General features: G+C 48.9%; 8 protein-coding genes across 8 annotated transcripts; 4 read left to right on the forward strand and 4 right to left on the reverse strand.

Annotated features, from left to right (window-relative positions):
* Positions 1 to 1,218: 1,218 nt before the first annotated feature.
* UA08_08936 (hypothetical protein) lies at positions 1,219 to 3,307 on the reverse strand (the record flags this gene model as incomplete). Its single annotated transcript, XM_020263831.1, has 3 exons — positions 1,219 to 2,335; positions 2,400 to 3,145; positions 3,206 to 3,307. The coding sequence occupies 3 exons, from the start codon at positions 3,305 to 3,307 to the stop codon at positions 1,219 to 1,221; spliced, it is 1,965 nt and encodes a 654-aa protein (XP_020115937.1).
* A 564-nt stretch (positions 3,308 to 3,871) lies between these two features.
* On the forward strand, positions 3,872 to 5,197 carry UA08_08937 (hypothetical protein; the record flags this gene model as incomplete). The annotated part of the gene is made up of 1 exon (XM_020263832.1): positions 3,872 to 5,197. One exon carries the CDS (start codon positions 3,872 to 3,874, stop codon positions 5,195 to 5,197), a length of 1,326 nt encoding a protein of 441 aa, XP_020115938.1.
* A 1,286-nt stretch (positions 5,198 to 6,483) lies between these two features.
* UA08_08938 (Serine palmitoyltransferase 2) lies at positions 6,484 to 8,508 on the reverse strand (the record flags this gene model as incomplete). Its single annotated transcript, XM_020263834.1, has 1 exon — positions 6,484 to 8,508. One exon carries the CDS (start codon positions 8,506 to 8,508, stop codon positions 6,484 to 6,486), a length of 2,025 nt encoding a protein of 674 aa, XP_020115939.1.
* A 1,709-nt stretch (positions 8,509 to 10,217) lies between these two features.
* On the forward strand, positions 10,218 to 14,426 carry UA08_08939 (hypothetical protein; the record flags this gene model as incomplete). Its single annotated transcript, XM_020263835.1, has 4 exons — positions 10,218 to 10,439; positions 10,501 to 12,331; positions 12,461 to 12,705; positions 12,780 to 14,426. The coding sequence occupies 4 exons, from the start codon at positions 10,218 to 10,220 to the stop codon at positions 14,424 to 14,426; spliced, it is 3,945 nt and encodes a 1,314-aa protein (XP_020116012.1).
* A 400-nt stretch (positions 14,427 to 14,826) lies between these two features.
* UA08_08940 (hypothetical protein) lies at positions 14,827 to 15,550 on the forward strand (the record flags this gene model as incomplete). The annotated part of the gene is made up of 3 exons (XM_020263836.1): positions 14,827 to 14,941; positions 15,111 to 15,400; positions 15,470 to 15,550. The coding sequence occupies 3 exons, from the start codon at positions 14,827 to 14,829 to the stop codon at positions 15,548 to 15,550; spliced, it is 486 nt and encodes a 161-aa protein (XP_020116011.1).
* Positions 15,551 to 16,145: 595 nt separating this feature from the next.
* Positions 16,146 to 18,557, reverse strand: UA08_08941 (hypothetical protein; the record flags this gene model as incomplete). Its single annotated transcript, XM_020263837.1, has 5 exons — positions 16,146 to 16,172; positions 16,232 to 16,493; positions 16,566 to 17,388; positions 17,448 to 18,005; positions 18,281 to 18,557. 5 exons carry the CDS (start codon positions 18,555 to 18,557, stop codon positions 16,146 to 16,148), a joined length of 1,947 nt encoding a protein of 648 aa, XP_020116010.1.
* A 503-nt stretch (positions 18,558 to 19,060) lies between these two features.
* Positions 19,061 to 20,073, reverse strand: UA08_08942 (hypothetical protein; the record flags this gene model as incomplete). The annotated part of the gene is made up of 2 exons (XM_020263838.1): positions 19,061 to 19,918; positions 20,047 to 20,073. The coding sequence occupies 2 exons, from the start codon at positions 20,071 to 20,073 to the stop codon at positions 19,061 to 19,063; spliced, it is 885 nt and encodes a 294-aa protein (XP_020116009.1).
* A 1,838-nt stretch (positions 20,074 to 21,911) lies between these two features.
* On the forward strand, positions 21,912 to 23,982 carry UA08_08943 (hypothetical protein; the record flags this gene model as incomplete). The annotated part of the gene is made up of 3 exons (XM_020263839.1): positions 21,912 to 23,338; positions 23,392 to 23,726; positions 23,780 to 23,982. The coding sequence occupies 3 exons, from the start codon at positions 21,912 to 21,914 to the stop codon at positions 23,980 to 23,982; spliced, it is 1,965 nt and encodes a 654-aa protein (XP_020116008.1).
* Between the last annotated feature and the right edge of the window lie 112 nt (positions 23,983 to 24,094).

The raw sequence follows: 24,094 nt of genomic DNA on the forward strand, positions 1-24,094 counted from the left end.
CACTTGGATGTAGCTTCTTCTCTTTCATGCCCATCAAAATGAAATTCCACTTATCAGATATTGCAGAAGAACGGCACATCATGTAATATCAATCTGCGCTGCCCATATAACGGACATCAATGCTCGCAGTTTTGTAGAAGTCTTAGATAAACATGAATCGAATATAGAAGTGTTGTAAACCAGGGTAAGCCTAGGGCTAGTCACGACTCACCGCTGAACAAAGAACCTTGGTAGCAACAGAATATTACCTAGACAGCCAGTAAACTGCCTCTTTCTTGTCCTCTTTTCTTCTCTGCTCTCATTCAATTATAGCTACCGGAGCATTTTTCGCCATTCTTTGACAAACTAGCCGAAGCGGCCCGTATCAAGCGTGCCAAAGCGGCTAGCATTTGGAAGCAAACAACCCAGGGACCGCCATAATCACCGACGAGGGTTTCACCGAGCAGGAGAATGCAGAAGTGCTGTCGAAAGTGGTATCGTACGTCCGCAATGGCGGTCTGGCTATAATCGGCCTGCACTTCCCCTCGTTCTCATCAAGGGAAGCGATCAATAACCTCTTCGCGTCTGGCTTTGGTCTGCCTTGGAAAACTGGAGACTACAACCGCACTACCTTCTAAGTCAATCCGTCATGCGTTCTTCCTGGGCCTCATGGCGATTCTAATTCCGTGCCGTTGCCGTTCCCGGAGCCGTATTGCATGAAATCATTCCATATCAAGGACGCCCGGCCTCATGAGAAAATCTTCATCCCCGTCCTGGAGGCCCATAGTCGCCCTTGTTTGCTCCTGAGTACGTGGACAGGTCACAGGCCGCAGTGGCTGGCGCTAGGATTGGGAATGGATATGTGGCCTATTGTGGTGATGTTAACGGCGAGGAAGGCTCGGAGAAGGTGATTTTGGCCCTCTGTGGCTTTCAGAGATAGTGATTATACGAAAGCAAAAGCAGCGGTGGGTATGATGTCTGACTGTCTTTGCATCCTGTCTTAGAGTTATTAGATGTGGTGATAGTCATAATCCGGAGAAGTTGGAAACCCCAACCCTAAGATGAGAACGTGCCATTACTGATGAAGTATAGCTGAACAAGCTGGCATCTTGCAGTGTTCAGTTGCTATATACGACTGGCGTTGTTTTACTTGCTATATGTAGAATATTTGCATTTATAAATTCTGTGTAGTGCATCCCCATGGTAAGCTGCTTCTAGCCGCGTTCGTCTACAAGTAAACTACGCACGAACCAGGTACTTCTGCCACCACTGATCCTGCTCGTCCAGAGCCAGGCGTTGATTTTCTTTTCCTCGAAAGCCATGTCCCTCTCCTTGGAAAATCGTCATTTTCGCTATTCCGCCGTTCTTGGTGATGCTTTGCACCATCATCTCGGTCTGATTCGGGGGGACCACTTTATCCTCACTTCCTTGCAAAAGCAACACTGGCGCCTTAATCTTCTCAGCATTGAAACGCGGGCTACGCTCTCGGTACACGCGACGCCTTTCCTCCTCGTCGTCCGGGACGTTGTCGCCAAACAGCAAGCGGAAGGCGTAGTGGCTCTCGAACTTGTGGGTGTCTTCAACGAGGACTTCGACATCGCTAATGCCATAGCGGCTCACTGCGGCGGACCAGACGGATGGGAACATCCAGATAGCTTCTAGTGCAGCATGACCACCGGAACTGCCACCCATGATACCCACGCGGGTTCCATCCACTCGGCCTGTTTCGACGAGATACGCGACGCAACTTGCTGCATCGGCTGGGTCTAAAGCGCCCCATACTCCGTCAAGGAGATCGCGGTACTTTCGTCCATAGCCTGAAGATCCTGCGTAATTGACAAGAGCTACGGCATAGCCGCGAGATGTATAGTATTGGTAAGTGAGTGCCAGGCCAGGGTTTGTGTGGGAGGTTGGTCCACCGTGCATTTCCACGATCAGAGGTGGAAGAGTGTCTGGTGTCCCGACATAATTCGCATTCTGGGGTGGGAGAAAGAAAGCATGCGAAGTTGTATTCAGATGGCCTGGGCCTTCGGTTCGTGGGAACGAAATATGCTCTGCGCGCGAATAGAATTCCTCTGGTATGTCTAATGGCAGAGATGATTTGAGGGAAGTGAGTTTGGGAAGAGACTGGGTTAGCTCGACGTGGTAGAGCGCTTTGGGTGCAGTTGGGCTCGCTGCGATAACGGCAAAGCTTGTGTCGGAGAGTCGCTTTACGGCACTACCAAACATGCCGGTGAGTGCATCTGATAATACGGTGTATTTGGACGCGGATAGATCAATCGAAACAAGCATCTCTCGTGCATTATTGGTCCAAGTAGCAACGATAGTATCAGCAGTGAGCGAGAAAAAGGTGGAGCTAGTGATTGTGTTATTTTAACGAAATCGGATGACTTCTCTTTTTGCTTTGAAAAAAATCTCACCTGCCAATGAGCCATTCCGGCGCAGCAAATTCTCCTTTCTCAAGACCATCAATGACGATAGGCTGAGGGCCATCTGATGCTTGACGCATGGCTTGTAGCTGCCAGTAGCCGGAGCGATCGCTGGTATAGAACAATGTTCCATCGGGTCCCCATCTCGGTTGACTGATGCTCACGTTGCGGGCCTCGCCGTCAATCTCCGTCACGTCAGTCAACTTCTTATATCCGTTCCAGGACGCAACGAACAATCTCGTGCCTGTCCAGGGCATGTCCGGGTGGTTCCATTGGATCCAGCAGATGCGGTCTCCAGCAGGACTAAACCGAGGGGCCGAATAGAAGTCGGCACCTGAAGCGAGTACATGCACGGTGTTGTTCTCAGCATTCAAAGCCACCAGAGAGTTCGTCTCGGGCTTTGAATGGTGATCCTCGCAAATGGCTATAATCCACTCCGGATGGAGCGGATGAGCGTCAAAGTCGGCCAAGAACACCTGAGGGTCTGCATCCACCACCAGCGCCACGTCCTTCGTAGCGGGATCGAGCGAGTAGACTCCTTTCGTCTTCCAGTCTGCAAAGATGACTGCGCCTTTGCTGGTGGTTGCTAGCGCAGCTCCGCCATAGCCATGCACGGCAGTCCGAGCACTGTAGTCGGCCGGCAGTATCTCACGGCTCTGGCCTTGGTGGTACTCAATGATGGTGCATCGTCCATCAACGCTCGGCGGTGCTTCGATGGTGAATATTTTCCCATCGGTCTTGATGCATAACGATTAGTCTTGTTGTCATGGCAGGCATGGGACACGTTGGTGGCATACAGTTGCGGCTACTTCTATGATGTTGGTGCTCTCAGCAGTTATGGTCTCTACGTTGATGGGGCTCTGCCAAGTGCCGAACTGCGCAGTCTTGGGGGGAGCCATTTTTTTTTTTTTTTTTTTTTTTTTCTTTTATCTGGTTTGCTGTTGACAGAAAGGTGGCATGCAAATGCAGATGCAGAGGTAGATGCAAATGCCAGATTAGGCACGCACTTCTTCGGTGTCAGCCTTAGGCACGCTTCAGCGCGGTCATGTGCGCGTCTCCGGTCTAGCCCGTTTGGGCGCGCACAGGTCAGCGAGTGAGTCAGCCGAGCTGACGATCAGCCAGACAATGCAAGAACCAGGGGTCGTCTGTTTTCTTCTCTTGTGTCTCTTCTCCTGTTTTTTGTCTCCTGTTCTCTCCTTCGCATCGCATCCTCTCGTGGTTCCAGCGTGTCCAGTCTGGCCAGGGGTTTCTTATCTGCCCTGCCTCCGATAACGCCGAGATAACGCTGTCACACGCCTTATCTCGCTGCAACCGAACACCTTGAGTCATCAGTCAGCAATCTTCGTATCTCTAGAGACACTCTTGCACTTTATATATATTCACGATCTTTTTTCTGCAGTCCGTGTCTTCCAAATCGCAGCGTTTCCATCGCCTCTTGCTTAGTCGTCCCGTGCACGGAGATCATGTCCTCGCTACCGCCTCATTGCGAACCCTCATCCGAACTGCTCGCACTGATCTCGTCGACGCTTCACATATGCATACCTAGTACGCTTGGATTAATTTCGTCGATCCTGGGCTGTTTGAGCATCGTCTCTTGGCTATTCGCGCAACTACCGCAGATCTACAAGAACTATTACTTGCAGTCGACAGCAGGCCTGTCGGCATTTTTCTTGGTGGAGTGGTGTCTGGGAGATGCGGCAAATCTAGTCGGCGCGCTGCTCACACGCCAGGCATCGTGGCAGGTGACCGTCGCATCGTACTACGTCTTTGTCGACGTGGTGCTTGTCGTCCAGTATTATTGGTACACGTTTATGAAGAAGACGGCAAAAGGAAAGAATGGCATTAGTGGGCCGTTCGATCAAGACCGTGGCTCTGTCTACGAGGGAATTCGTATAAGCGACGAAGACTCACTCGCTGAAAGTGTGATTCCTGTGCGTGGGATGCGTCCGTCAGAGCCAAAGGACGTGGGGCTATTCAAGCCAGCCGCAGACTCCCCTCCGCGTTTCTATTCACCTGCGTATGCGTCGGAAAAACCGGACAATCGACGTGCCTTTGGCAACGGGACCCCCAGCAGCAGTCTTCCCCTCGGAGTGTCCCCGAAAACCGTTCTCCTCACATCGATGTTATGTGCGGTACTAGCCAATGCGTCTCCGACACCTTCAACATCCGCAGCGCCCCCGCATCCCGCCGCCGACTCCTCACTACCATCGATATGGCATGCTGTGATGGACCCTCACAACATCGACCTGGAGACAATTGGCCGTATATTATCTTGGATGTCCACTCTACTCTATCTTGGCTCGCGACTTCCCCAACTATACAAAAACTATGTTCGCAAAAGCACATCTGGTCTCTCGCCGCTTCTGTTTATGGCCGCCTTTTGCGGTAACTCTTTCTACTCTGCGTCCTTATTAACGAATCCCAACGCATGGTCTGACTATCCACCATACGGCGGAGGCGGATGGGCCGACGCAGATGGAAACAACCGCGGTGAATGGGTCGCTCTCGCAACGCCATTCTTCCTCGGTGCAGCTGGTGTATTGAGTCTGGATGCATTTATGGGCGTCCAATTTCTCATCTACGGCGACGAAGGCGACGAGCCGCTTGTCACCGTCGACGATCCAGAGGACCCGGGCCATAAGCGGTGGAGACGCGTGAGTGGGTGGATGCGAGGATGGATTCCGTCGGGAGAGATCAATAAGCTTCTCCGCAACAATTCACGAGATGAGACACAGTCTCTGCTTGGTAACGATGGCAATCAGACGGGACATAGCTACGGTGGCGTTTGATTCGGTATTGTCATGACCTTCATCTGTGGGTATTAGAGCATTGTTTGAATGTTGCATTGCAGGCGGGGTTTTTCATTACATGGCGTTTTGTTCTTGGTTTCTCGTTTGGATTTTATATAGAGCACGTAAATCTACATGCTGCTTTGATTCAACCTTGAGCGGATTTTGCCCCCTTTTGTTTTTTTGTTTTTTTTTTCCCTTTGTACCGATACGTCTACCATGATCAGGCGCTCGTCGACGTGGATTACCAGATCCACGTCTTCGATTGCGCGAGGGTAGCTGGCGTCGAGGAGGTAGACCACTTTGTTGTGAGGACTTCTAACCTCCAATGGCTGCCTGCTCTTATTCTTTCCTGTGCGTGACCTCGGATACTGAAATGAAATATCTGCTCTACAATTTATTTTAGCCCTGCCGTCATATCCTCGTAATACCCAGATGATGACTCGGTAACTCGTTACCAGATTCAAGACGGCTTCGAGATGCTTCGATCCAGTGCTCGTCGGTTCTTTGCCTCGTAGACTCTTCCAAAACGTGTGTTGTACCATTCACACACGCGAGTATCAGAGAAGCCAGTCACGATGTCGTGCACGCCATCAGCGATATCCATCAATGATCTGTGTGTGGCCTGGGGCCACATCTAGCACCTAGGGCTGGAAGTTCTGAATCCGGAAAGGATTGTAGTTTTTGTAAAGCCCCATTGCGGACTATAACCATGTGAAGTTATACATATTTATATGTTGAGCGAGCACTGGAAACAACCTAGGCACGCATCTAGCGAGTACGATGACGATCTGCTAATATCGGTGGCACTCCCAAATAGCTTAGGGCTAACTGGCCCCAGGGCACGACTAGGAGTAGATATGGGATTTGGCTGAGGTGGGATGGATACACGGTCAGGCTTGGTTGAGCGTGGTCGAGGCATCATCTTGTTTGATTATGGACGTTGAATATACCTGACAATCAGTTCGCTGTAAAGTTGACCCTGCATTAATTACGTGATCTGGCTGAGTCAAATCTATCATACTCCTTGTAAATTTAATGTAAATATATAAAAGTGACGCAAAAGTATTATTCATTATTGTAGTCATGGTGCTGCCTTGGTCTATTCGATTAAATAAGTCATTTCAAGGCAGCGCGAAGGGAGGAGGAGGAGAAGTGAGGAGGAAGGTAGGTTATATCACACATCCCGGAAATGGAAAGTGGTAGGCGCTTTTTATACATTAGGAGCTCCGGGCCAACAACATAATGAACGACAGGGGAAGAAGAAGAGAAAAGAGTACAATGTTCTAAACGAGCGGACGCTTCGTATCTTGAGCTCCCCGGCGTATCACATCCTCAATGCGCCATCGCGGGGGCGTAGGCGTCGCATTGGGATTGCCCATTCGTTGTTGTTGGCGCTGGTAGTACTCCTTTTCCATCTCTGGGGTAAGTCCCTCTGCTGGCGGAAGTGCGCCGCCGGCGATACCGGTGGAGAATTTGAGTTGAAGCACGTTGCCAATCTCGTCGCACGCAGTCAATAGTCGATCCAAGTCTTCCTTGTTGTGCGCTGCTGAGACACAGAATCTGGCGCGAGAAGAAACAAGCGGTGTGGCGGGGTATCCGACAATAACCACGGAGATCTTGCGTTTGAGCATTTCGTGAGAAAACGCTGGCATCTTAGCGGGGTTGAAGAGGAGAACCGGAATGATGGGCGAGTCGTCATGTCCATAAACGATAAATCCGAGGCGTTTCAATCCAAGTCTGAGATACCGCGAGTTGAATGCCAGCCGTTGCAACCTCTCCTCTCCCTGACCGGGGAGAATGTCGCCATTTATTAAACGAAGAGAGGTCATAATCTGTGTGAGAATTGGGGGTGTCGGTGCTTCGCCAAACATGACGCCTGCATTCGATGCGCGAAGACAGTCTATCATCGCCTTGTCGGCCGCAATGTATCCACCGTTGGCACCGAAGGACTTTGTGAGCGTTCCCATCAACATATCAACCTCCTTTGTGTCTACCCCGAAATAGTCGCATACACCGCGTCCGTGAGGGCCAACCGCACCAATAGAGTGTGCTTCATCAATGAAAAGATGGAATTTGTATTTCCGTTTCAGCTCGATCAGACCCGGCAAGTTGCACATTGATCCTTCCATGGAGTAGAGTCCCTCAACCACGACCAGGATCTTCTTCCACGGCCGGTGAGTGCGTGGTTGTCCCTGCGAAACAGCCTCTCGTAGTTTCTCCTCTAGCGACTTCATGTCATTGTGTTTGAACATGCCAATGGATGCACCTGAAAGCCGTGCGCCAAACCGAATGGAGGCGTGATTGAGTTCGTCTGAGATAATCAAGCATCCTTTGTTCACCAACGCAGGGAAAATGTTGGCGTTTGTACCGAAGCCCATGGAAAACACCATTGATGCCTCCTTTCCTACAAACTTGGCCACCAAATCTTCGACTTCAACATGGAGATCTGTTGTTCCAGATTCTGCACGCGTACTGCATGAGCTGATGCCATACTTTCGAATATTCTCTTCGACGGCATCTGCACAAGGACCTTCTGACTGAGCAAATCCAAGGTAATTGTACGAGCTCATGTTCAACGTGTCCGTAGTCGTGCCGGTAAAGTAAAAGTGTCGGTTATAGTCATCGGTGGCACGATCAATAAGAGTGATATAACGGCCCGGAACCCCCGTCACTGGACGTTCAAAGCAATCATTGATACGCAGCTTCAACCGACGGACATAAAAATTGTCAAAGTCGCTGTTCAATGCGCCATAGCCGTTCCGCGATTTTAAGTGACGGTAATTCTCTTCCTTGAAACGCTTGCCGAAGAAATCTCGAACGTGGCCAAAGGCAATCAGGATTAAATAACTAATATAAGTGGTCAAAAGGTAATAATAAGGAGGTTCGTCCATGACAGGTTCGGGGAACGGTCCGCCTGGGTGTCGACTTGTGTGTCTGTGGCTTGGATGGCTAATCGGGGCGAATTGGGCATGTTGCTTTGCCAGGCGTCTCGTCTCTTCATGCGACGGTGGCTGAAATAGCGTCGTCGGCGGTTCGTCCATATTGCGGCTGTCGGCAGTTGCCGTAGACAGTGAGATTGTGGGAAGAGACAGTGACGGCGAACTTATCGGTACGCTCGATTTACTGGCGGCGACAAGAGCTGTGTGAGCCGCCGGAGGATCGGCCTTGCACTTGGGCGATGTCGAGAAAAGTTGACTCAGACGATTAGATTTTGTCGAATTTTTGACAACGCTTCCACCCTTGTCGGTGGCCGGAGAGGAAGACGAGGAGGAGTTACTGGAAAAAGTGTTTGACAGTCGACGAGTCATCGCCAGATTGTATCGCGACAAAAACGATCGTATCTAAGGGGAAAAAAAAAAGATATATCCGCACGAGTCTTCACTATTGTCTAAGGTGAATGCAAGTAGAAATCGCATCCGAATGCTCAGAGCAGAGGCGAGCCTTTAGCAACCGACGAAGAATTGTCCTATCTAGCTAAAATAATCGAGTTAATCCAATGCGAACAACGCGCCATGGCGGGAGCTTATTGCAAATGCATAATGCCAGAAGCAGCAATCTGCACCAGCAACAGAAAGTAACAACTTCACACAGGCAAACATACATTGGTGAGCCTTGACGGACTGGGCAGCGAAATGCATCCGAAAGAGCCGCTGGCAAGCAAGCGGTCAAAGACGCGCGCGGGGAGAGAGACTCTCGAGGCTCCCGACCGTGCGTAGCGCTTGCCGCAGAAACAATTGGAACAGAGGCTGTTGTTTCTGGGTCTAGTCGCAGAGGACACCGGAGGAGTTGGATATTAGGGACGGATGAGAGAAGGCAGATTCCTGACATGGAGAGGTGAGGTGGTTGTCGGGACTTGAAGGAGGCCCAAAGAGCGCGGACTAGTCGGGAGCTGGGAAGGTTGTATGGTACCGTCCGGGACTCGTAACTAACGCAGGGTACCGTACACAACAGCAGGCGGCGCTGTATCCGCCGATAAAACGCCGTGTTATTTCGTGACGGAACAGCACGGTAAATAACATAAAATTTTGAGCTGCCCCTGACTTTTCGGCGAGGCTTTTTCGTGCAGCCAAGCCAAGCCTGATGGGGCATAGCCTGCCTGATTATTGAGGATTATTGTCTTCACCAGTATGACTGACGGTGTGCAAGGGTCACTCAGGGGCGACATTCTGATATCATCCGATGAGTCTCGTTTACATCATTCATTCAACCTAATTCACCAAAAAAGACAGCCGCAAACAGATGATGTTGCTTTTGCGTTTCAAAATCATATCCCTATCAGCAAGATATTCTATACACTTGGGCTAGAAGGTCAGGAACCATGGCCTTGATGATAAGGCAGGGCTGTGTTCGGCATACAGTTATCATAGCCATTTATCAAAGTTATCAGTGTTCATATTGACCCTGTTTAGCGATATGCTCTATCGATTTGTCTCCACTTAAAATATGGTGAACTCGACGGCCCATAAAGTCTTTCTCCAAACTAGAAAAAGTGTTGAATCATACCTAGATAAGATTGCCGTCCTAGTCTATGTAAGACGCTTGTTTCTCTTTCCAGGTAGGGAATTCGCACACGATACTAGATCGAATGAGCATTTATGTAGCGCTACTACATTAAGGCGACGTCGAAGGGTATTAAATGAACAGGGACAGTCGAAGGACCTCAGGGTTCCGTTGTATTGCAATTTTAGCAAATGCTAAGCTAGAAACTGAATACCAAAGGTCCGGCATTGACCGAAATAATCCATCTTCGGTCTTTTCTTTCTAACTACTACGTTGCTCATGCTTGTATAATTCCGGTAGTCGACAGTTACCCAATCCGGCAGACTGCGGAATGCGGGCCGCAGACGGATTTCGCCCGTGGACCTTCCCCGCGTTGTATGCTGCGCTCCTTCCAGAAGTAGAATGCCCGCTTTCAGAGCACAAATTCTGTGCCTGACCTGGGCCTGATTTCTCATCTTCTCATGACTGCTGCGTCTTCAAACCCAACCACAGCGCCGTAAGAAACGCAAGGAAAAAGATGCCTTCACTCACAGCCGAAGTCGAGGCCCTAGAGCTATGGCGGCCCTCAGCCCCCGAGAAGACGGAGTTGTTCAAATTCAAGAGCCATATCAACCAGAAATACGCTCTGAAGCTGAAAAACTACGATGACCTGTGGCAATGGAGTGTCTCTAATCCCGCAGAGTTTTGGGAAGAAGTCTGGCATCTAACAGGTGTAAAAGCACACAAAACATACTCCAAGGTACGAGTCTACACGCTGGTATAGGTGCTCAGGACTCTGACATATGTACGCATGGCTATAGGTTCTAGATCCGCACTCAGCTCTATTCCCGAGGCCACCTTTCTTTCAGGGCAGCCGTCTGAATTTCGCCGAGAACCTTCTGTTTCCCCAGAATTGCCCCGGCGACGAGTCAGTTGCCATTATTGGCGCTACCGAGTCAGACCGTGAGTTTGTTTCATGGAGAGAATTGAGAGAGCGGGTTCGGGTATGCGCCAATGCTATGAGGCAAATGGGCATAGCAACTGGCGATCGCATTGGTGGGTTTGTTGGTAATCACGTCAACGCCGTGGTGGTCATGTTAGCCGCAGCCTCTATTGGTGCTCTTTGGACTTCCATTTCCCCCGATACTGGAGTCCATGCCGTTGTTGAACGCCTCCGACAGGTACAGCCGAGGATACTATTTGCAGACAATGCTTCTCTTTATAATGGCAAGGTCCATGGTACTGAAACGAAAGTCGTTGATATCGTGAAAGAATTACCCTGCTTGGAACGTGTCGTGATTCTAGAAGCTATACAATCGGTCCAACTTGGCATGGATAAAGTCAAGCCCCAAAGTGGACTAGCAGTTCTGTACAGGGATTTCATCAACCACGTACAGGATTTTGATGCACCCCTGAAGTTCGAATCGTTAGATCCAGATCACCCGGTGTATATTCTCTATTCGTCTGGAACAACCGGGGCTCCCAAGCCCATTGTGCACGGCGCGTTGGGAACGCTTCTACAACATAAAAAGGAACATGTCTTACACGGAGACATCAGACCAGGTGATCGCCTATTCTATTATACTACAACCACCTGGATGATGTGGCATTGGCTTGTATCGGCGCTTGCGAGTGGCGCCACAATTGTTGTCTACGATGGAAGTCCCTTTCGCCCATTTGACGTCGAAGGGGGTAAGGGAGAAATGGCGATGCCCCGATTGATTGACGAGCTCGAAATCACACACTTCGGAACGTCTGCGAAGTATTTATCATTGATCGAACAGGCATCTTTAAACCCGCGAGAACATCCCAACCGCCCGGTACGTTTGGATAAGTTGAGAGCAATCTTCAGTACCGCAGCCCCCTTAGCACCTTCTACCTTTGAGTACATTTACTCCTCATTCCATCCAGATGTCATGCTTGGTTCTATCACAGGTGGGACGGACATAATCTCTTTATTCGGTGCTTCGTGCCCAATATCACCTGTATATAGAGGCGAGATTCAATGTCGGGGACTGGGGATGGCTGTTGCTGCTTACGACTTTGCTGGAAACGATATAACGCAAACAAACGAGCCCGGTGACTTGGTTTGTCTCAAACCCTTCCCAGCCCAACCCGTCATGTTCTGGCCACCTGGGCCAGAGGGAGAGGCGAAATATAAAAAGAGCTACTTTGATGCCTTTGGCCCAACTGTATGGCACCATGGTGACTTTGTACGTATCAACCCAGATACAGGCGGCTTGATGATGCTTGGTCGCAGTGACGGTGTCCTCAAACCAGCAGGAGTCCGATTTGGCAGCGCTGAGATATACAACGTAATCTTAAAACACTTTTCGCAAGAAATTGAGGATTCTTTGTGCATCGGGCGCAGACGCGAGGGCATAGATGTCGACGAGACTGTCGTTCTTTTTGTCAAGCTCGTCCCAGAAGGGTTGAAAGGGTCAGCTCCACAGATATCTCAGGATTTGACGGCCAGGATCCAGGCTGCTATTCGCAAAGAACTCAGCGCACGCCATGTGCCAGGCATTATTGCCTTGTGCCCTGGTAATGAGATTCCTTTGACTTCGAATGGCAAAAAGGTGGAGAATGCCGTGAAGCAAATTCTGTGCGGGTTGAACATCAAGACCTCCGCCAGCGTGGCCAATGCAGAATGTTTAGAGGGATACAGAAAATGGGCAGCAGAGAATTAATGTTATGTACTCATAGGATTATTGAATGTTGAATACTGTTTCAAGTTGGCTAGATAAATAATGCGAGACTACATAGGCCTAATTGGGTTAGCTGCAGAATTCGGGCGGGCGGCGTCATTCCGGCGCAGACCTCGACTACGAAGCTTGAAAACTTGCCGTTGCCAACCATTCCACGGCAACTCCCTTTTCCTTCTCCCATCCCAACACGTTGTTTGCTTGGCTGTTCTCGATATGCGTCGAGCAGCATTGCGAACTGCTCAGTCTGTTGGGCCCATTGTCCGCAGCCAACTTAGAAACACTAGGGGACTTGCAAGCGCTGCGGACACGATAGCTCGGGTATGGTTCTTCCGTTTACGAAAAAAAAAAAAAAAATCAAGGCTTCTGCCAAGCTAATGATTTGAAATGTACAGGATGCCTCCGATTTCGATCAAATCACAACGCTCAAAAATGGAATCCGCGTCGCTAGCGAATCGTTGCCTGGACCGTTCTCTGGCGTCGGAGTTTATGTGGATGCCGGTTCACGATATGAAGATGATAGTCTCCGCGGAGTCAGCCATATAATGGATCGTCTAGCATTCAAGTCGACCAAGGCTCGTTCGGCGGACCAGATGCTGGAGGCTCTGGAGTCGTTAGGCGGGAACATACAGTGCGCTTCGTCTCGTGAGTCGCTTATGTATCAGTCTGCCAGTTTTAATTCGGCCGTCCCCACGACCCTGGGCTTATTGGCGGAGACAATTCGGGAACCGTTAATCACAGAAGAGGAGGTTGAACAACAACTGCTGACGGCTGAGTACGAAATTAATGAAATATGGAACAAGCCGGAGCTAATCCTGCCGGAACTCGTACACATGGCTGGATTTAAGAACAACACGCTTGGAAATCCTTTACTTTGCCCGCAGGAACGGCTGTTGGAAATCAACAAGACTGTGGTTGAGAAATACCGGGCAGCATTTTTCAGGCCGGAGCGGATAGTTGTTGCATTTGCCGGTGTTCCGCATGATGAGGCTGTTCGACTCACAGAACAGTATTTCGGCGATATGACATCGGACATCGAGGGCCCGGCTCTGCATGGCAAGGGGGTGGAATCAATGCTTTCTGGAGACCCCAAGGCACAACGGGAGGGAGAATTGCCTACCATTCCTTTGAGCACCGCGACTGCTAATGTTTCGAGCAATGCACAAGCCGGAACGTCGGAATCTAGTATTCTGTCGAAACTTCCTTTTTTCAAGAGTTTATCGACATCTGCTCCGCGCAAGGCTACAGTTAAAGCTCTTGATCCAGCTCTCCTCAAACCTTCGGCTGTTGATCTGGGCCGTTCAGCTCATTATACTGGTGGATATTTGTCATTACCACCGATCCCCCCTCCAGCCAATCCCAACCACCCACGACTGAGCCATATCCATCTAGCATTTGAAGCTCTTCCTATCTCTTCTCCTGACATATATGCGCTTGCCACTCTTCAGACATTGCTTGGCGGTGGTGGCTCGTTCTCAGCCGGTGGGCCCGGCAAGGGCATGTACTCTCGCCTATATACGAACGTGCTCAACCAGCATGGATGGGTTGAAAGCTGCATTGCCTTCAACCATAGCTACACTGATAGCGGTCTGTTTGGCATTTCAGCATCGTGCAGCCCAACACGCACACCGCAGATGCTCGAAGTCATGTGTCGGGAGCTTCAAGCGCTGACACTCGACAGTGGATTTTCGTCGCTACAGATTCAAGAAGTGAATCGTGCGAAGAACCAGCTTCGCTCATCGCTCCTCATGAATTTGGAATCTCGTATGGTCGAGTTGGAAGACCTTGGACGCCAAGTGCAGGTGCACGGCCGCAAGGTCGGCGTCAAAGAGATGTGTGAGCGCATTGAGGCGCTGACGGTCAAGGATCTGCGTCGCGTTGCCAGGCAGGTCTTTGGCGGGCAAGTGTACAACCCAGGACAGGGAACTGGAAAGCCTACAGTCGTCGTCCAGGAAGGCGAGTTGGAAGGTTACAAACTGCGGCCGTTTCCCTGGGAGGAAATTCAAGATCGAATTTCAAAGTGGAAGCTTGGCCGGGTGTAAAATGGATGTTTCTTTTTCCCCTCTCCTTTCTATAACTAGCTCTACAGTAATGTCTAGATAGAACTGTCGTCTCCAGAAAAATTGGGCGTGTACAATACTATATATTTGCATGAAAATACTTCCCGATGTTTTAGGGTATGGATTTAGATGGAGTGACGACGCCAAGACCCGGTGGATCGGAAAAAGTTGGTCCCCATCTGGACGTCCCGAGAAGTTCGATTTCTTCTCCCAAGCAACAAAGCACGACCATCAACTTCCACGCCAATCTTTACTGAGTCGACAGTAACAGAGACAAACCCGTGTCTTGTCATTCTTGCTTCACTCCCTTTCGATTTAATCTATTTATATAATTGCAGCAATCGTTGATCGATTCGCGAGAGGATTCGAACAATCTGTCAAAATGGTCAAGCTCACTGAGGTCGAAGATGAGCACTTCACTACAGAGAAGCCTGTCCCTTCGAAGGACTCGTTGCTCGTGTCGGATAATGAGGACGATGATGATTACACTGATACCGGTACGTTTCCCCCCTTTCCGTCTCCTGTCGTGTGCTCGCGTGTGCTGTCTTTGAACTCATTATTGAACGCCACGTCGGACTTAAATACATGAAGGGGGAAAGAAAAAAACAAAACTTTCTCTCAAAAGGAAAATTCAAGCTGATTCAAGAATGTGACAAAAATAAATAGAATCCGAAATTTCAGTAGACTCGGCCTACGACGGCGAAAGCGAGACTCTGTACCAGCGCATTGTCGCCCTCAAAGATATGATCCCACCACAGTCCCGTCGCCGCATCGTCGGCACCGTCTCGAGTCTCACCAGCTTCACAAAATCTACCTTTTCGTTCAGCGGAAAGGCGCTCTGGGTGATTAGCACAAGTGCTTTCTTGCTGGGTGTTCCGTGGGCGCTGGCTTTTGCCGAGGAGGAGCAGTACGTGCAGATGGAGAGGGAGCAGGGGATGATGAGGGGTGCTAATGAGGTGAGTACAAAAATTTTTTTCCTTGCGATGAAAGAAAGGAGGGCTTGATACTGATGGTGGTTTGTGTAGATGCTCACTCCTGGCGCCGACGCTGCTGCCGCTGCTCTTGGCGCTGCCAACCCTGAGCAGAAATCTCAGGCTGCTCTGTAAAGAAAAGGGGAGGCTTTATGATATAATTCATCTTTATCTTTGCACGCGAATTTTTTTTTAACGATCGATCATGGTGCATAATCGAAGAGACAGACGAAAACACGTGGTTCTTTATTCTTGCTTTCGACTATATGCATACTTCGACGTCAACATCCATTGAATGATCCTTTTCGTTTTGGAATTAATACCATGAAGGTGGAAAAGCCGGCGGTTGTCTTGTCTGTGTAACTCTTTTTCCTCTCGTCATGGTCTGTCGGGTCTGTATCATTTGCAGCTTGGTTTTTTCTCCCCCCCCCCCCTTTTTTTTTTCTCTCTTCTCTATTAAATGTATTAAAATACTGTTCATATTATTGTTAGACTTTGAAAATTTAATTGTCTTTCTTTTAAACAAAAGCATTATGGGGTATATGTCATTGTCTCGTGTTTTCATCACTAGTATGGGATATACTAATACTGATTTCAACTGTCATGATGAATATTCATATCCTTAAACGCAACTCCGGTCGACGGGACTTAGGGACATACGCCAATGAATGGTATAGTCACATCCGAAAGGGCAAGATGCATGCAACCAAGCAAGCAAGTCATCCTCCTTTCAATTATAGACCGCTTGGGCATCATCCTATTAAACCCGTAGTTAGTCACCAAGTTACAACAAGAGAGAAATAAAAAGGGGCAAACCTTTTGCATTTCCCTAACCGTCCTAAGATTCTGATGAAAATCCGTCCATAGTCGCTGCACTTCCCCATTCGAGTTCATTTTATCAACCACTTTGTTCGCGTATTTGGTTCGCTTTTTGGCGGAGAGTTTCTCGCGCTCGAGAGAACGTTGGGGGTTTGAGAGGAGCTCTTCTTTGCGGTTTAAGTAGTCTACGACCCATTCGTAAAGGTGGAAGCGCCAGTGAACTAGGGTGTGGGTTAGGACGGCGTTGGATTTGCAGGTTCTTTTTTCCATTACGAAATAGGGTGTTAGTTTCTGGATATTCAGTTGGGGGGGGTTATAGGTAATAATGTACCTGCCAAGATAGAAATGGGTATCTTCTGATGGTAGAATGTGCCCTTCACTGTCAATATCTCGCCTGCGGTGGTCTCTCGCGGTTTGGGTCTCGCTGTCTTCGTCACTGTCGCTGTCACTATCGTACAGCGGCTCAAGAGTCTCGTCTGAATAAGGCTTGCCGCTCAATTTGAGATCAGAGGAAGCCCAATGGCCTGAACGGTTGCAGGCATTACATGAATCAGAAGAGGGAAGGTGAGCAGTAACGTCAAGATACGGGCGAGCACGCAGGGCATTCAAAAAATCCGCATTCCAAACAGTAGACGCCAGCTGCGACTTGATCCTGCCCACTAGTTCATCGCCCACCTTCCGAAAAGCAAATTGATACATCTCATCACCGCGTGGAAACGCCGGATTGAGCTTGCTGTGGACCATCCACTCAATGACATCGCGGAAGCAGTCCTTCGTATGCTTGGTACGATGTCGGCTGAATTCGAAGGGGACGGCTACCGGGGCGCCTAGTTCACCGTCTTCCTCGATGAAAGAGGAGTCGTCTGTATCTAGATCTTCGTTTGCTTCGATGACTGAGTCTGCGTCACTATCTCTGTTGTCATTGCTATGGTCTCCGTAATTTCGAGCCCAGTTCAAAATTGCGTTGACCGCATTATTGTGAGACTCCTTTTCTTCGTCGTATTCTTCTTCTTCATCTTCTTCGCCTTCACCTTCTGCTGCGTCTGTTACGGCTTTTTCGCCTGCGCGCCGACGCCGTAGCATCTCGAGATGTTTCTGGCGGACGCTTCTTGCAGAATTGACAACTGCACCACGGGTTCGTTTTTCTCTCAGGTCTTTTAATTAAGAAGGTTAGCATAGATACGCAAAGGATATTCCTAGAGAGTATCCTCACCTGTGTCTCTGAGATCTTCCAAGTCTTCCTCAAGGTCAAGCTCATCCTGTTCTGAGCGAAGCTTACTTGGAGTCTTTGGACTTCCCTGATCATCATCGTCGTCGTCATTTAAATTCAATGTCCGTGATCTCTTGGAGGCCCGCCATGACGGGGTGAAGGCTACAATGTCGTCGTCATCCGAAGAGCCCTCATTGTCGTCCATTCCAGGATTTGTTGCCGCTTCAGGTTCTGACTCTGAGTCATCCGGTTTGACCCTTTTGTGCTTTTTTCCAGTGATAATCAGGTCTGAGTCTTCAGAATCATCGTTAACAGCCAAAGCTTTAGAATTCCTGGGCCGCGCACGGCGTTTGCGGTAGGTGGGAGACGACGTCAGTTTCCCAGAAGCGCTTTCCTCTGGTTCCCCTATTCCAGAAAGATCTATCTTTAGGGATGTGCTGCGTGGTGATGCGCTCATTGGCGATGAAGCAGCTTTGAGTCGCTCGCTGCGTCTGCGAAGGGTGCGTTCTTTGTGACGAGATCCCATGGTGGAATCTTCGTTAATGGATCTTTCGTTATGACCTTGCGAACGTAAAGTAGGAAGAGAGTTTTGGTCTGATTCGCTGTCAGACAGGGTTATAGTTTGTATGCGTGTTCGTTTCGATGGTCGGATGGTCTCGATATCCGACGATGAGAGGTCTTCGTGAGTGGTGTTCAACGAGCGACGTGGAGGTGGTGAAGGTGAGGAATTTAGAAGACGAGAGAGAGTTTGGCTTGACTGTGTGGTCGGTTCTCAAGACCCCTCATGTGATTAATAACGGTGTGCCGGTGAGAGGTCAAGTCCAGCTCAAACTTACTTTGGCTCGGAATGGGCTCAGGTATAGAGCGTTGCTCTGGCCCAGTCAACGCATCGTCTAGTTCAGTATTATTCCAGCGCCGGGTATAGTCCTCTAATTGTAGCTGGCCTTTCACGGTGACCTTCCCAGAGAATGGGTTGGAGTATCGGAGTCTGGCTGGCGAGAACGATGATTGCGATGTGTTGTAGTCAGGGCCTCGGGCAGAGAGTGAGTGTGCATCGTCGATGGGGGCAAATGCAAGGCGAGACTGCTTTTTCTTCCCCTTTGCGCCTGCCATGATGGCATAGTATACGGTGTACGCAGTGAATATACAAGAAAGGTCCCAAGGTAGGTTGATGCCCAGCTCGGACACGTGGGGCCCACATTCCCAGAGCCCCGCCGGCTCGAATTTTAGCCTAAATTTTAGCCTTTACTCCGGTCTCCATTCTATAATTTTTATACTGTTGCTTAAGTGACGGGTCCTTGTTTATGTACTTAGATGCGTGGGCAACTTTAGGCGGTGTTGTCCGTTCAAAGATATAACTTGTTTCGAATTTGCTGGTGCTATTATTTTTACCAGTTAATATATTAAAAAAATATGCGCCGTATAGGTTTTATAAAATAGCTGTAGCACCAAAGTCAATATTCGAGAAAAAAGTAGAAAAGCAGGCCCTCAGATCTCAGGGAGTGACGTTAGTTCCTGATATTGTGCCTCCTCCATTACAGATCTCAGAGGGGGAAGTGTGAAGTAATCATCTAGTAGGTACATCCTGTACAGCCCTGAAGCACGCCTTTTTAAGTTTACTCGACGCTGTATATCAGTGATCCATAGGCGTAGTAGCAAAGAACAGCTTCATCCTGCACGTATCGTGATTTAAGGTGCGCGTTGATAATCGGTCGGCCTTGGTAGCCACGCCTGTCTGTGAATTCAAATTCGAGTAAATCGAGGTCCCTACTGATCTGGAAAAGCACAGGTAGCATCGAGCCAGATTTTATGCTCACGGCGCCAAAATGGATGGATATGAGCGACGCCTTGCACTTTTTCAACATACAAAGCAGATCATCGTGGGCGATATCCAGCAAGCGAAGACTCAGGTACTGGAGACGAGTTATGCTGTTGATGTCCAGCGATTTCGCTACATCACAATCTTCCAGTTGCAAAGAATCAAGATTGACGGCGGTTCGAAGAAGCGGATAAAGTTCCGCGGCACCGTCTTGTTCGATACGCACTGAACCACGCAGACCCAGGTGCTTTAGATTTTCCAGTCCAAGTTTAGGATCTATCTGTACTGAGCTGGCCTTTGTAGAAGCAGGTGGGTCGCCATCATGGGTGAAATTGAACCCGAAGCCAATATACAGCTCTGTAAGCCTTTTGAGCGGTAAACGGCACATGATAGAAAGAGCCATGCTGGCCAAGTCATTCACTTGACTCGAAGAATGTCCGATGTGAGCCTGGAAAGCTTTCAGATTGGCAAATTCAGCCAAAATAGGGGATATTCCTTTGTCCAAGTCAAGTAGTAACCGTGACCAAGCCATATACAAATCCACCTGGAAAACAGCCGTAGTATATCTCCCTTTGGAGAACTCTTCGAGTTTCGTTAGGTCTGTTTGGATATTCTGGCTATCCCTGCAGAGCAAAGTAATGTGACGGAAAAGTGCCTTTGATGCAGTAGAGCAAAAAGCCTTGCTGACCAGGCGTAATTTTTTCAAAGCCCCAAACGTCTTGCGTGTCCTCGACCACAACGTGATGGATAATCTGTGATGTTGGGTACTGAATTAATACTTACTAGGACTAGAACGAGGGGCTCGTCCATTGTTGCAGCTTACTAGGTCGACGACCTGAGTGGGAAGCCTTTCCATCTTGAAAGTGCCCACAGTCTCCAGAGTGTTTTCAAGTACCTTGCTGTGTCCTCGAGGTTCTGACTTCGCAGGGAGTCGGTTGTGCGTCGGGCGCAGCCACACGTGCCCAACCTAGCTTTGTTTTGACCGTCTTTCCCAATATGGCTCCGACCTATACAGTCAGATGACCAAGGATACCCTAAGAAAATCAATGTAAACATCGTTACAGTCCACAGACTTGATAACCAAGGTTGGAATATCACAGACGACCTCACGAAATTTACTCTCAATTTTGAATGACCTATATTAATATATTACTTTATATCACTAACTTAATATGGAAGTCATATGTAAAGCCAAATCTTCGCTTCCTAGGGCTCATTACAACGCTTATTAATTGCCCTCGAGTCAGCAAAGGATGATGCATCCCTTTGTCTCTTACAAAGCGTCCCAAGTTAGCCAGAAGTCTAGATGTAAATATATGCAAAAGCTCCAGCTTATACCTAGGTAAAGTCCTCGCACGCTGCGACCCTTCTTCGCCACAACAGAAAAGACCTCATATGCGCCAAAAAATAACATGTCAGTCGCGATTCTTCTGAGAGTGCGGCTGCAAATTCAATGCTCTTGTGCTCTTCTATTCGCACACGCACCTAGGCAGCTCAAGCAAAGCTCTTCTCGCATAGTTTAGCATTATTCCCAGCTCGAGTCTCTGCATAATATATATATTGAATTCTTGCGTTGACCGCAGCTCATAGACAGTAACAGTGTACTACGTTGGTTAGAGCAGTGATTGATCAAGGCCGTGACTTCATATTACTCAATGGGCACTTGGCCGTATCCTATAGACCAATGAATTTTGAATGCACGATGAGTCTTGTCCAGACACTTGCAATCTACCAAACGCGATCCAAGGCGACACTATCGAGCTCGACTTGTGTCAAGGATGGAATACTCTGATATATCGACACTTTCGTGATTCTCTGTATGCAGGGCTGGAGGACTCTATCTCGCTCAATGCTTGGCTATGCCGTCGTTCCAGACTTAGGTAGTCAACACTGAATAGCGGCGGTATCTACAAGCAGAGGCAGTTATACAAGGATATGGTGAAACTGAAACGGATCACAACCATTGTAGTTAATTATTTTGATTGTGTGTCCTGATTGGCTCGTCCAATGACTTTGAAAAATACGGCCTAGCGTATCCAATGGATAAGCATATTTCGGCCAATCATACGCAAGCAATCGAGGAGGACTAGAGATCTCGCCAAGCCAGATGAACGCATCTAAGTAGTCTAGACATCCCAGGCTTACATCTCTTTATAAGAACTAGAAGTTATGTTATTCATGAATTTTCGGGCGTCAAGCCCGCATGGTAGGAACATGGGGCCCGCTCAATTTGTTTCACAGCGGAGTCCGGTGATAATACAACACCTATATCATAGACACTGAGAGTGATGAGAGTATCCTTTTCACCTGACAATTCTCCTTGGGGCTGAGATGCCTCAGGCTTTACGGTAAGAATCAGACCTGGGTTAGATTTGTTAGACCACAATACTACTCAGTAGAGGCTGCAATATTTCGACCTCCCTTTATGGTCTAGGGCTAGGGTTAGAGTAACAGCCGCCGCGCTTGGACTCGCCCCACTCCGGCTTGTTCAGATAACAGCAACGAACCTCTCTGTCCGAAAGTTTCCCAACTTGCTTGTGATATTCATGCTGCTGCATTCCCCAATATTGACGTTACTTCGGTTATGATTACTTGGATGTTAATCTAGGGTGTGCCTAGCTTTTTTTTCAGTGATTGTATCCTCGGGCATGGAGGATGCGGTACCGCAGGGTCGCCGTCCACGGGGAAGGGGCAAACAGAGGCCCTGTGACTTTTGTCGAGTGCGAAAGATAGCATGCATCATTCAATCCCAGCCTCCATGCCTAAAATGCAAGAAGACCGGGCGAAGCTGTACTTTTGAGAAAGATCCACCACCGAGGCCCCCCGCTGGCGGACCGTCGCAGTCAGGAAGTTACGAAATCAACGGCCAGAATGATCCATCTTTGGACCAGTTGCAAGATCCAACGGGGTATGATTGGACAGTTCCATCGTTTTGGCGTGAGGTCTCGAGTCCATTTGGCGCAGCGCACGACATGTACGCGCCTGTGGGACTATCAGCTGCAATGGGGCCAGCAAGTCCCGCCCACGATGCTTCACTCTCGATGCCAGATGACCATCCAAATCAGCGCATGCAATTGGAGTATACCGACGACGGACTGCGCCAGGACACGCCTCGCTTGTCTGTGCCGTCGTCGCCACGCCTTCCCGAATCCACTTTTTCTTCGAGGTATCTCGGGCTCACATCAGAGACCGATCCAATCCTACGGCAAAGATACCGATACGATGAAGCAGGATATCGCTTTTCCAAACTTCGCGGCTTTCGCCACTTGGATCCGGCCGCGGATATCCCTCCTATAATGCTCCTGACACCCCTGCAGGTGTCGGCGGAGTTGGCCAATTGTGTGGTCTCGCAGCCATCTTCATCCATTCTCCAAGATTTGTCACAGTACGGAGAGATCCTCATCAGCCTTTTTCACCGTTTTGTCGAGCCTTACTACCCTGTCTTAAGATTCTCAAATTTGAAACCAGATGACAAATGCAAGTCGCTCCTTGCGATGGTCTACAGTATGGCCTTTCATTGGAGATCGTATGACCCAAACCTACCTTGGGCTCAATTCAATGCGAAACCAATGACTCGCGCTCAACTCCCGGATCAAGATGCCATGCACCAATTTGCGTGGAGTGAGATATCCAGGGAAATGCATGCACCAGACTATTCGACTATCAGCGCGGCTTTATTGCTCATGGAAAGGAAAAGGCCTCATGTTTTTGTTGCTGATAGCTCATTCGATACTTCTCTTGTCGCTATGACGAAATCTTTGGCCTTTTCTTTGGGTCTACACCTTGATTGCGAGAGTTGGAACATGAGCTCAGAGGAGAAGTCCAGACGGAGGCATCTCTGGTGGCTGGTTTATGTGCAAGACATATGGGTGTGTATCGCTCACGGGCAACCTCCAAATATCAAATCTGAAGATTTTGACGTACCTCTCTTGTCATATAATCGACATTCTACATCTCTAGGGACTTCACCTATAAGCATGAATGACGCCACAGAAGAAAACATGGAAACATCAGTGTTGTTCTTTCACCTGTTGGAGCTAACTCAGATCTTAGACGATTTACATCAGTCGCTATTGTAAGCATATTGTCACGGTAGAGAAATCATGACCCCCCAGCTTACAAATATAGTGCAATCCGAAGTGTCAAACGCTTATCTGAGAATCTACCTGCTACGTCGGAGACTTTACAATTGCTCAAAACACGGCTTTTGGATTGGAAAACAAGCTTTGATCATCTAGCCTACTTGGAAGCTGCCGAAGATCCGGATGATGCCTTCGGTCTTGGAAGCCTGCTCGTGGCATACCAATACTGCCATGTGCTCATCCACCGGACCGCATTACGTGTCTTCAAGGGCCATGATCAGTACGAGTTTCATTACGAGGAAGCGCTACAATTTGTTCAGCGAATGCTAGCTGATTTCTCCGCTATGAAACGTGCAAGCTTTGACTCATTCTGGTTTTCATGTAAGTCTTTGGGGTTTCCTTTGAATTCACCACACGCTCCTCTAACCTCTCAGGGTCTCGTGCACATTTTAATGCTATCTGCGACTTTGTGGTGCTTCTCCGTGCCATTTCTCAAACAGCTGCAAGTCAGATACGCGTTGAAGAGCTTGTGTGCAAATATCGGCATTGGCTATGGATGCGCAGCAAATCATTCGAAGTTGTGCGAATGAGTCTTGTCCGTTTAGACTCCATAAAGAACGATTTTTGTGTTTCGTAAAATTTGTTGACCAAAGAGATGTAGTCCAAAGTAGTCATTAGCTGGATTGGAAATACGTTCTCAGAGTGTGATAAGTGTATGTAGCACCGCAATGTAAGTCTGACTGACTCTC

The sequence above is a fragment of the Talaromyces atroroseus genome, assembly GCF_001907595.1.
Source record: "Talaromyces atroroseus strain IBT 11181 chromosome Unknown scaffold_16, whole genome shotgun sequence".
NCBI classification, from domain to species: Eukaryota; Fungi; Ascomycota; class Eurotiomycetes; order Eurotiales; family Trichocomaceae; genus Talaromyces; species Talaromyces atroroseus.